The sequence below is a fragment of the Triticum aestivum genome, chromosome 4A (genome assembly GCF_018294505.1).
Source record: "Triticum aestivum cultivar Chinese Spring chromosome 4A, IWGSC CS RefSeq v2.1, whole genome shotgun sequence".
Classification (NCBI taxonomy): Eukaryota; Viridiplantae; Streptophyta; class Magnoliopsida; order Poales; family Poaceae; genus Triticum; species Triticum aestivum.
In genome coordinates, this window is record NC_057803.1 from 97252098 (window position 1) to 97262938 (window position 10841).

The 10841-nt window shown below is 47.1% G+C and overlaps 2 protein-coding genes across 2 annotated transcripts; one reads left to right on the forward strand and one right to left on the reverse strand.

The window, feature by feature from the left end:
* The first annotated feature begins 424 nt into the window (after window positions 1–424).
* Window positions 425–7523, forward strand: LOC123085376 (sulfoquinovosyl transferase SQD2). Its single transcript, XM_044507004.1, has 11 exons — window positions 425–1089; window positions 1312–1378; window positions 1488–1558; window positions 1877–1994; window positions 2071–2144; window positions 2235–2290; window positions 2406–2489; window positions 2568–2655; window positions 2744–2821; window positions 6081–6137; window positions 6877–7523. Exons 1-11 carry the CDS (start codon window positions 974–976, stop codon window positions 7313–7315), a joined length of 1248 nt encoding a protein of 415 aa, XP_044362939.1. The 5' UTR covers window positions 425–973; the 3' UTR covers window positions 7316–7523.
* A 451-nt stretch (window positions 7524–7974) lies between these two features.
* On the reverse strand, window positions 7975–10023 carry LOC123085377 (josephin-like protein). The gene is made up of 2 exons (XM_044507005.1): window positions 9697–10023; window positions 7975–8788 (listed from the first exon to the last, which is right to left on the reverse strand). The coding sequence occupies exons 1-2, from the start codon at window positions 9838–9840 to the stop codon at window positions 8333–8335; spliced, it is 600 nt and encodes a 199-aa protein (XP_044362940.1). The 5' UTR covers window positions 9841–10023; the 3' UTR covers window positions 7975–8332.
* Between the last annotated feature and the right edge of the window lie 818 nt (window positions 10024–10841).

Sequence of the window (10841 nt, forward strand, 5' to 3'; positions counted from 1 at the left end):
CACTCCATTGAAGAAGCTGACTTGCAAGGCAAGTAGTAGGAATTTGAGCACCTTTTTTTTAGACATACTAGGAGTTTAAGCACCTACAGGGCCATCTCAGACTAGTAGAGTTCTACGCTTGCATGCGACACGACGAGAATAGAAAAACACAAGTGCGCAAAAAGAAAAAGAAAAACACAAATGCGCGACGCATATGTGGTGCAGGCATCGGGGACCGTTGGCAGCGGGGGGCAGAGCAAGGCTGGACAACCGTGTTCGCACCTGGCCGCTGTCGTCGCCCGTCAGCACTCGAGAACCTCAATCATTCCCCATTCCATCTCCCCTCCCGTGCTGGCTGCCAGCCCTGGCAGGCAGCCGGCTCTGATTTGTTTCACGTTTCTTCAGATTTTTAGCCGGTTTGACCACAACGCAACGGCACGAAGCAAAACCCGGCGGTCTCTGTCGCGCGGCAGGGAAAGGCATATGCCTCAGAGGCTCAGACGGCCTCGGCAATTATTCTCTCCCCGATTACGATTAGCAAAGCCACACACCTCAAGCCAAGCCAGGCCAAGCCACCAGGTCGTCAGTCCACCACGCCTCGCCGCGGGGGAGAAGGGACCCGATTCGATTCCACTCCATTCCATCCCCCCCGTCTCCGCCCGTCCGTTGTACGACCTCCCCCGCCCCGATTCCTCCCGTTTTCTCCGCGGCCGCTGCCCGGTCCACCACGTCGTCGTCGTCGTCGCCTCGCGCCTCGGTGCCGGTCGCGCCGGCGGCACGCGTGCTGCTGCTTCCACGCGTCGCCGCCTCGCAGCGTGGGCGCCAAGGCGAGGCGGGGGGCGGGGGCCGGGCGTGGAGGAAGGATAGGGGGCACGGCACGGCTGGGAGGAGTAGTGCACGCCACGGCGGCCCGGCGGTGGGGTATAACTCGCGCGGTGGCGGCGCGCTGAGCTGGGGGGTCGGCTGCGCTGGTGCGGGTCAGCGGAGCAGCAGGATGGGGCAGGCTCCGGAGATGGCGGCGCCGCTGCTCCTGCGGGTGGAGGACGCGGACGCCGAGTGGAGCTCCAGGCCGCATCGCATTGCTCTCTTCGTCGAGCCTTCGCCCTTCGCGTCAGTCTCCCTCCTCCTCCTCCTCCTCCCAACCCAAGTGTTGACGCACAAGGCGCTGCCGGATTACAGTAGTATGCTAGATTGGATCAGATCAGATCGAGACGCTCTGCGCGCCGCAGTGCACAATTGGGTCGCTGGATGCATGATTTGTTAAATTTGACGCGTCTTTGATCTACCGAGAACTCCCGAGTCAATGCATTTTTCCTTGTTGCTGTGTCGCAGCTACATCTCCGGCTACAAGAACCGGTTCCAGAACTTCATCAAGCATCTGCGAGAGATGGGCGATGAGGTATCCAATCCTTGTTACCAACCTTGTCGCTGCTTGACCTTGAGTTGACTTGTACTGTTTTCAAGATCGTTGTCCTACCTCGGAATTGACGCCTGCTTATTCGGTTCAGGTCTTGGTCGTGACCACGCACAAAGGAGCTCCCGAGGAGTTCCATGGAGCAAAGGTCATTGGCTCGTGGAGGTAATCCTCCAACACAAACTATCGTCACCCTCTACCTCAGCGATCAATCCACTCCAGAAATACCAAACGATTCCAAAAACTACTTTGCTGAAAGCACAAAACGCAGGAAATATGGTGAAACATTTGCAGAGGAGTCTCCTGTAATCAACTGCCATGCTGACTACAACATTTGCTAGATATATTGTGAAATGGTTGTTATATTTATTTTCAAGTATTTTTCCTAGCCAACTTTCTAAATTTGGAATGTCGTCAGGATTCAGTTTGTGGAAAACTTCTTTATTTTGCATGTACTTCGGTTCCTAAACTCCTCCTTTTCAGCTTTCCATGTCCATTGTACCAAAATGTTCCACTTTCGTTGGCACTGAGCCCCAGAATATTTTCTGCCGTGTCAAAGTTCAAGCCAGACATAATCCATGCTACTTCACCTGGAGTTATGGTAACTGTCGAAAACTCAATATGCATTCATTGCCATTTGCCCTGTGGTTTCTCATTACCACATATCGTGATTTCAGGTTTTTGGCGCCCTTGCTATCGCAAAGATGATTTCAGTTCCATTGGTCATGTCTTATCACACACATCTTCCAGCGTGAGTTTCTTTTCCACTGCTAGGTGTCAGCTGGTTCAGTGTTGTTAAGAGATTAGCACTTTTGAATTGATTTCTTGTAACGCCTTCCAGGTACTTACCAGGTTACAATTTAAATTGGTTACTTGGGCCCACATGGAGTCTTATAAGTAAGCCCATTGTCATCACTTCTATTATGTTCTGTACAAAAGTGCGAAGCTGAGAATAAAATAAAACTGATCTTTCTCACTTAGTTTGTGCTGACATTCTTATTTTGTTTCAAAGGATGTCTCCACAGGTCTGCAGATCTTACTCTAGTTCCTTCAGTAGCTATTGCCGAGGACTTTGAAACTGCTAAAGTAGTACCAGGTTAAACAATCAAAACAAATCACTATTTATACATTTCAACCCTTCGTCTATCCTAACCATACCCACTTGCCTCTGCAGCAAACAGAGTACGGCTTTGGAACAAGGGTGTTGATTCTGAAAGCTTCCATCCTAAATTTCGGAGGCATGAAATGCGGATCAAGTTGAGGTATCTCCTGTTGCTTCAAATTCAACAAGGAAAGAGTTGAAGAAGACAACACACATGCTTATTGATTTTTCTTTTCGTCTCCTGTCAGCGGTGGTGAACCAGAAAAACCATTGATAATTCACGTGGGCCGTTTTGGGCGTGAAAAGAATTTGGATTTTCTGAAGAGGTTAGCTTTTCCCATACACAGAATATACCATCATTATTAGAAATAGAGACAATTTGAACCAAGTCCTCAGCTACCAGCTTGACCAGGATAATCCGGTCCCCACGTCTCCTGACGTCTACCACTCCATACTTGAGGCTCTTGTTGATCAAGATGCCTACGCCATTTCTGTTTGCAGTCGTCCCCGTGTACCACAGCTTGAAGCCGGTATCCTCCACCTCCTTCGCCTTCTGTCCTCTCCATTTGGTTTCTTGGACGCAAAGGATATCAACACCTCTCCTCACTGCTGCATCAACTAGCTCCCGAAGCTTCCCTGTCAGAGACCCTACGTTCCAGCTACCTAAGCGAATCCTCCTAGGCTCGGCTAGCTTCCTTACCCTTCACACTCGTCGAGTCAAATGCGAAGACCCTTGCTCATTTTCCACTACATCCGGGCGCATATGCCCCGCAAGTAGGCCACAATGAGAACACCAAGAGGGAGTTCTGGGAAGGCTTGGAAGACATGGTTAGGAGTGTACCGATTGGTGAGAAGCTCTTCATAGGAGGAGACCTCAATGGCCACGTGGGTACATCTAACACAGGTTTTGAAGGGGCGCATGGGGGCTTTGGCTATGGCATCAGGAATCAAGAAGGAGAAGATGTCTTAAGCTTTGCTCTAGCCTACAACATGATTGTAGCTAACACCCTCTTTAGAAAGAGAGAATCACATCTGGTGACTTTTAGTAGTGGCCAACACTCTAGCCAGATTGATTTCATCCTCTCGAGAAGAGAAGATAGGCATGCGTGCCTAGACTGTAAGGTGATACCTGGGGAGAGTGTTGTACCCCAGCATAAGCTGGTGGTTGCTGACTTCCGCTTTCGGATTCGTGTCCAGCGGGATAAGCGTGCCAAGGTCGCTAGAACGAAGTGGTGGAAGCTCAAGGGGGAGGTAGCTCAGGTGTTCAAGGAGAGGGTATTTAAGGAGGGCCCTTGGGAGGAAGGAGGGGATGCGGACAATGTGTGGATGAAGATGGCGACTTGCATTCGTAAGGTGGCCTCGGAGGAGTTTGGAGTGTCCAGGGGAAGGAGAAGCGAAGATAAGGATACCTGGTGGTGGAATGATGATGTCCAGAAGGCGCTTAAAGAGAAGAAAGATTGCTTCAGACGCCTATACCTGGATAGGAGTGTAGACAACATAGAGAAGTACAAGATGGCGAAGAAGGCCGCAAAGCGAGCTGTTGGTGAAGCAAGGGGTCGGGCATATGAGGACCTCTACCAACGGTTAGGCACGAAGGAAGGTGAAAGGGACATCTATAAGATGGCTAAGATCCGGGAGAGGAAGACGAGGGATATTGGCCAAGTCAAATGCATCAAGGACGGAGCAGGCCAACTCTTGGTGAAGGACGAAGAGATTAAGCATAGATGGCGGGAGTACTTCGACAAGCTGTTCAATGGGGAGAATGAGAGTTCTACCATTGAACTGAATGACTCCTTTGATGAGACCAGCATGCGTTTTGTGCGGCGCATCCAGGAGTCTGAGGTGAAGGAGGCTTTAAAAAGGATGAAAGGAGGCAAGGCGATGGGCCCTGATTGTATCCCCATTGAGGTGTGGAAAGGTCTCGGGGACATAGCGATAGTATGGCTAACCAAGCTTTTCAACCTCATTTTTCGGGCAAACAAGATGCCAGAAGAATGGAGACGGAGTATATTAGTACCAATCTTCAAGAACAAGGGAGATGTTCAGAGTTGTACTAATTACCGTGGAATTAAGCTGATGAGCCATACAATGAAGCTATGGGAGAGAGTCATTGAGCACCGCTTAAGAAGAATGACAAGCGTGACCAAAAATCAGTTTGGTTTCATGCCTGGGAGGTCGACCATGGAAGCCATTTTCTTGGTACGACAACTTATGGAGAGATATAGGGAGCATAAGAAGGACTTGCATATGGTGTTCATTGACTTGGAGAAGGCCTATGATAAGATACCGCGGAATGTCATGTGGTGGGCCTTGGAGAAACACAAAGTCCCAGCAAAGTACATTACCCTCATCAAGGACATGTACAATAATGTTGTGACAAGTGTTCGAACAAGTGATGTCGACACCGATGACTTCCCGATTAAGATAGGACTGCATCAGGGGTCAGCTTTGAGCCCTTATCTTTTTGCATTGGTGATGGATGAGGTCACAAGGGGTATACAAGGAGATATCCCATGGTGTATGCTCTTTGCGGATGATGTGGTGCTAGTTGACGATAGTCGGACGGGGGTAAATAGGAAGTTAGAGTTATGGAGACAAACCTTGGAATCGAAAGGGTTTAGGCTTAATAGAACTAAAACCGAGTACATGATGTGCGGTTTCAGTACTACTAGCTGTGAGGAGGAGGAGGTTAGCCTTGATGGCCAGGTGGTACCTCGGAAGGACACCTTTCGGTATTTGGGGTCAATGTTGCAGGAGGATGGGGGTATTGATGAAGATGTGAACCATCGAATCAAAGCCGGATGGACGAAGTGGCGCCAAGCTTCTGGCATTCTCTGTGACAAGAGAGTGCCACAAAAGCTAAAAGGCAGGTTCTACAGGACGGCGGTTCGACCCGCAATGTTGTATGGCGCGGAGTGTTGGCCGACTAAAAGGCGACATGTTCAACAGTTAGGTGTGGCGGAGATGCGTATGTTGAGATGGATGTGTGGCCACACGAGGAAGGATCGAGTCCGGAATGATGATATACGAGATAGAGTTGGGGTAGCACCAATTGAGGAGAAGCTTGTCCAACATCGTTTGAGATGGTTTGGGCATATTCAGCGCAGGCCTCCAGAAGCTCCAGTGCATAGCGGACGGCTAAAGCGTGCGGAGAATGTCAAGAGAGGGCGGGGTCGACCGATTTTGACATGGGAGGAGTCCGTTAAGAGAGACCTGAAGGATTGGAGTATCGACAAAGAGCTAGCTATGGACAGGGGTGCGTGGAAGCTTGCTATCCATGTGCCAGAGCCATGAGTTGGTTGCGAGATCTTATGGGTTTCACCTCTAGCCTACCCCAACTTGCTTGGGACTAAAGGCTTTGTTGTTGTTGTTGTTGTTGTTGTATGATCAACTTTATCAGCTGTCCCTATGTAGCATTTTAGCTTCAAGCGTGCTCAGGATATTACTTCTGCTATCTTGATCTTTTTGTAACAAAGTGAACACTACATGTTAGCAAACCTTTCCTATCTGTAGAGTATGTGTTTGCTACACGAGTGTCATTTTTCTGTATTGTTAGTGCTTTACTTATTTGAATTGTTAATACAGAGTTATGGAAAAGCTCCCCGGAGTAAGAATTGCTTTTGTTGGAGATGGACCATACAGGTGAGTCATTTGTCCAACTGTTAACTATTTGCTGTTTTTAGTAAGACACAAACCTGATGACATATGTGCTTACGTTCATCAGCAACTACCCGGTATTGAAAGAACATAATCTGGAGAACTTTATTCTTATCTTTTCACCCTTCCAACGTACTCCCCCCATCCCAAAATAACTGTCGCTGATTTAGTACAAAGTTGTACTTCCTCCGTCCCAAAATAAGTGTCGGTGATTTAGTACAACTTTTGGGGCGGAGGGAGTATATGCTAATTCACAAACCATATATTTGTTAAAAATATTGGCTGTGTTAGCTTACTTGCTGATGAACGTATGCCATATACGTGCCAAGTCTCAAGTGGCCAAGCATATCTTCACTGCTGACTGACTTGTGAGAAGATGGCCTTCTCACAAGTTGCGGATTAGTATTCCTTTTCTGTTTCTTTGAGTTAATTGTATACATGGTTTCGCCTGAGGGTTTGTTTCTTCAGTATTAGAAACTCAGGGTAGTACTGAACAAGATACTTCTGGACTAAGCAAGTAAGATAATGCAGCCAGTAACTAAATGTACCACATGTCCTCAAACAATAACAATGCTTAAATACCAAATGAGAACATGGTATGCTTTATTTGCAATGAGCACTGAGCAAGTGATAACCAACTTGTTGTGCTCGGCCATCTGTTTGACCCCGTTTGGTTTCCTCTTCAATTCTGGGGACGTTTACACCATCTGTTTTGTCTTGGCAGGGCTGAGCTGGAAAAAATGTTCACAGGCATGCCTGCAGTTTTCACCGGAATGCTCCAAGGGGAGGAGCTCTCGCAAGCGTACGCCAGTGGGGACGTATTTGCAATGCCTTCAGAGTCTGAGACCCTTGGACAAGTAGTGCTGGAGTCCATGGCTTCTGGAGTCCCGGTTGTCGCTGCTCGCGCCGGAGGCATACCTGATATAATACCCAAGGACAAGGAGGGCAAGACCAGCTTCCTCTTCACACCCGGGGATCTGGACGAGTGCGTGAGGAAGATCGAGCAGCTCCTCTCGTCGAAGGACCTCAGGGAGTCGGTCGGAAGGGCTGCCAGGGAGGAGATGGAGAACTGCGACTGGAGAACGGCCTCAAAGACGATACGCAACGAGCACTACAGCACCGCGACGTTGTACTGGCAGAAGAAGACGGGCAGAACGGGGTAGGCGGCGTTTATCCAGCCAGGCATTCCGTTTGCTGCCCTGTCTACTGTTATACATAACCGAAGGATTTGTACATTGTACTCAGCAGCAGCTTGCGAGCTTGTGTGGCTTGCTGCACTCATATGTCCACAGTTACGGATGATTGACCGGCCGCTTGTATGCAGTTCCTGTACATTACAAAGTTCTTTGAAATTTGGCCATTTCAGTCCTACTGCTAGTCTGTTTCTACTAATTACTACCTCTGTTTCTAAATTTAAGACGTTTTTGCAGTTCAATAAGGTTGATGCAAGGGCCCTCTAAACTCCCAATGCATCAATCTGTTTCTACTTATTAGTACCTCTGTTCTTAAATATAAGACGTTTTTGCAGTTCAATAAGGTTGATGCAAGGGCCCTCTAAACTCCCAATGCATCAATCTGTTTCTACTAATTAGTACCTCTGTTCTTAAATATAAGACGCTTTTGCAGTTCAACAAGGTTGTTGCAAGGGCCCTCTAAACTCCCAATGCATTAACCCATTCGATTTCAAGTTATAGATTTCAAAACTACCGGCCTTGCTTCCCAGTTCCAACTAGAAGAGGTGCTAATAGGCTTAAACAGCAGCTCTACCACTGTCGATCATTTTAACAGTACACGACCAACAGGAGAAACACACAAGAAACTAAAAAAAAAACTCACACCAAATGGTTCAAGATGTAATGTACACGTCAAAGCAATGCTCACAAAATAGTTTTCCACAGAGCATATACACTTCAGTTACAAAAAAAAGGCATATACACTGCCGCAACAGATTCTCCTTTCCTAAGCTCTGCATACACAATCTCAGAAAACTGAAAACTTCTATCATTCCATGTATCCGAACTCCTACAGGCACACCATGATTCTCACAAAGATCAGAGAGTTTCAGAGAAGCTGCTATTGCAGACGCAGGTGATCTCATTGCCAATTCGGAAATATGGGCAACGGATAAATCACAGAGGAGAAGCCAATTGTTGTAGCCTTTGAGATCTTAAGCAGTGCAATCATTCGTCTTGGAGCACGATCATCAGTTCTCCGCCTTGACTGAGAACGCTGTCCAGGAACGCAATTAGTTTTTCTTTGCACTGAAACTGCTTGGCCGACGGAAGATCGCTGTCCAAATTAAACCAGATGCCATCAATGCTTCGAATTGCCACCCAATGCCTCCCGGTCCACAGACCCCTCAACCTCCTCACGGGTACATTGATCATCAGACCTACCAGCGCTTCGGCATCCAGATCAATCGAAGATGCTCCCTTCCGATGATCATGCCAAACTACCTTCTTCTTTCTAGATTCTACTGCCGCGATAAGAACATTTACATCATAGTTCCCTGTTAATGCATTGTGGTGGGGCTTCCAAATCAGCGATAGAGGAGTCCATTTCTCCTTGTTTGGATCAGTAAGAACAAGATTTTCAGCAATCCCATCCAGCTCAGCTCGGGTGAACGATTCTTTTTCCTGAACCACACAAAACATAATCATGGTAAGCCCGGATTAAATGAGGTGGCGTCAGAGCAAAGAGACCGACTATGAAGTGCATGGTAAGATCATGCCACCTGTATATATGTTGATGAGTGAAAGTGCCAACCAGTTACCTCTCCGAGGATTAAATTATTGTGATATTTTTTCCTACTGATTAGATGATAAGAAATGAAAGCCAATCAGATAGCAGCTTAAGCGTGCGATCTTGGCCTCTTGCACTCACACGGCTGCAAGCGTGCACTGCCTGGTTCCCCAAATTCATGTCAACGTCAATTTGAAACGTCATTATGAAACTTGACAAAGACCAAAAGATTTGTTTCTATCCCTATCAGCTACCAATTCATGATTCACGCGCACAACTGGCAAAGCCTTCATTGTATTCGGTGGACAGAGGGCTGCAAAACGGGTGAACCACACCCACCCATAAACTTGTCGACATAACTAATGACGAACAGTGCCCACTCAATGGGCCAATAGTCGATACAGTGACCTCAATTGCTGTCTCTTTCTACCGAGAAGGAAGATCTGTACATACTCTCAATATGCCCTGATATTTCACCACAGCCTAAGTTGTGACAAGTTGGAAACAATCACACAGTAAAAAAAAATGCCCACCAAGGGCACAACGCTCCGCCACTACAACAATCTGTAGTTTCATGCCGAGTAATTTGACTACTTAGTTCGCAGATGCGGGTGCTGACTGACTGCCGATGTCCTTTGATGGGAATAATCAGGCGAACAAGAAAGCACGAGAGATAGAATCTAATTGATTGGACTCAATTACTAAACTTAGGATTACGCAAAGTTCTCAAGTGCAGCTACTCGAGAACCAAGACAAGAACACAGTAGCGCAACTAAGCAAGAGAGGAGAGGAGAAGGGTCACCTGCATAAGGTTGTTGAGGGCGTGGAGGAGGCAGAACTGCATCCTTTGCCTCTCGTGGTACACTTTGCTGCCGCCGCTGCTGCTTCCCGCCGGGGCCGGCCCTTCCTCGTCTGGCCTTACTTCTGATCTGGCTCCCGACTCCATGCTGCCGCGATTGATACCGGGGCAGCGGGGGATTGGGTTTTATCGCCACGGATTACGGACCGGACGGCGGCGGATTCCGTCCCTTCTCTCACGGCCGCACCAAACAGACGCACGGCTTCTGCGCCGCCGCCACGAGGGGAAGCCTGCCTATCGTCGTGGACGCAACAGTAAACAACCGAACGCAAAGGGGATTTGCATTCAAGGAAAAAAAAGAGGTAAATATACTAGGAGTCATAGAACTTGCACGTGACGGTCAGTTTGGTGCACAAAGTTGTAAAATACGTGTTTCTGGTCATCAAACTTGCACAAACGTTTATATACGGTCACATTTCATGTACGCAGATGTATCCATGGCCTATGTGGCATGCCAGCATGGCCAGGGCCCATTGTAAGCCCACCACGCATGGTAGATCTGTAGGCTTTTTCTTTATTTACGTATTATGCACCTATTTTTTAACTTATTAAGCCCCTAAAATAAAATAATTTTTATTTACGTGTAAAGCCCCTAAAATAAAATGGAAAAATAAGGGATGATTCGGTTAGAAACTAGGGACATGCCCCTTACTAGGCTTGGGTTAACAACCACCAAACCATGACCATTCATGTCTAGATAGCACGAATAGTTTTTATATCATATAACACGGCCGAAAAATCAATTTTGCAAGAAATGTAACCCCAAAAAAGGGAGCACCATGGCTCGACTATGTGACCTCGTGGTCAACGTTAACTAAGATTACCACCGGGCTTCGACAATACAACATATCAAATGGGATAAATATTTTTCATGTTGTTATTCCTTCTTGTTCTATGTAAGAAAAAAAATTATATTATTGTGTTTGTGATATTTAATAAATGTTTATGTGTTACAAAAAAAGGCGTGTGACATTTAAAAAAAATAAACATTGTAAACCACATTTGTGTAATTAAAAATGATACGTTGCATTTTAAAATGTTCATGCATTCCAAAAAAACTGGTCATGACATTTTTTAAATGCCTATAC

What these genes read in the sequence shown, in the direction of transcription:
- LOC123085376 (XM_044507004.1), top strand. Translation starts at nt 974, where the DNA reads ATGGGGCAGGCTCCGGAGATGGCGGCGCCGCTGCTCCTGCGGGTGGAG. An exon ending in GAAATGCGGATCAAGTTGAG is followed by an intron (nt 2,656 to 2,743) that starts GTATCTCCTGTT and finishes GTCTCCTGTCAG; the next exon opens with CGGTGGTGAACCAGAAAAAC. An exon ending in GTTGGAGATGGACCATACAG is followed by an intron (nt 6,138 to 6,876) that starts GTGAGTCATTTG and finishes TTGTCTTGGCAG; the next exon opens with GGCTGAGCTGGAAAAAATGT.
- LOC123085377 (XM_044507005.1), bottom strand. Translation starts at nt 9,840, where the DNA reads ATGGAGTCGGGAGCCAGATCAGAAGTAAGGCCAGACGAGGAAGGGCCG. An exon ending in CCCTCAACAACCTTATGCAG is followed by an intron (nt 8,789 to 9,696) that starts GTGACCCTTCTC and finishes TGTGTGGTTCAG; the next exon opens with GAAAAAGAATCGTTCACCCG.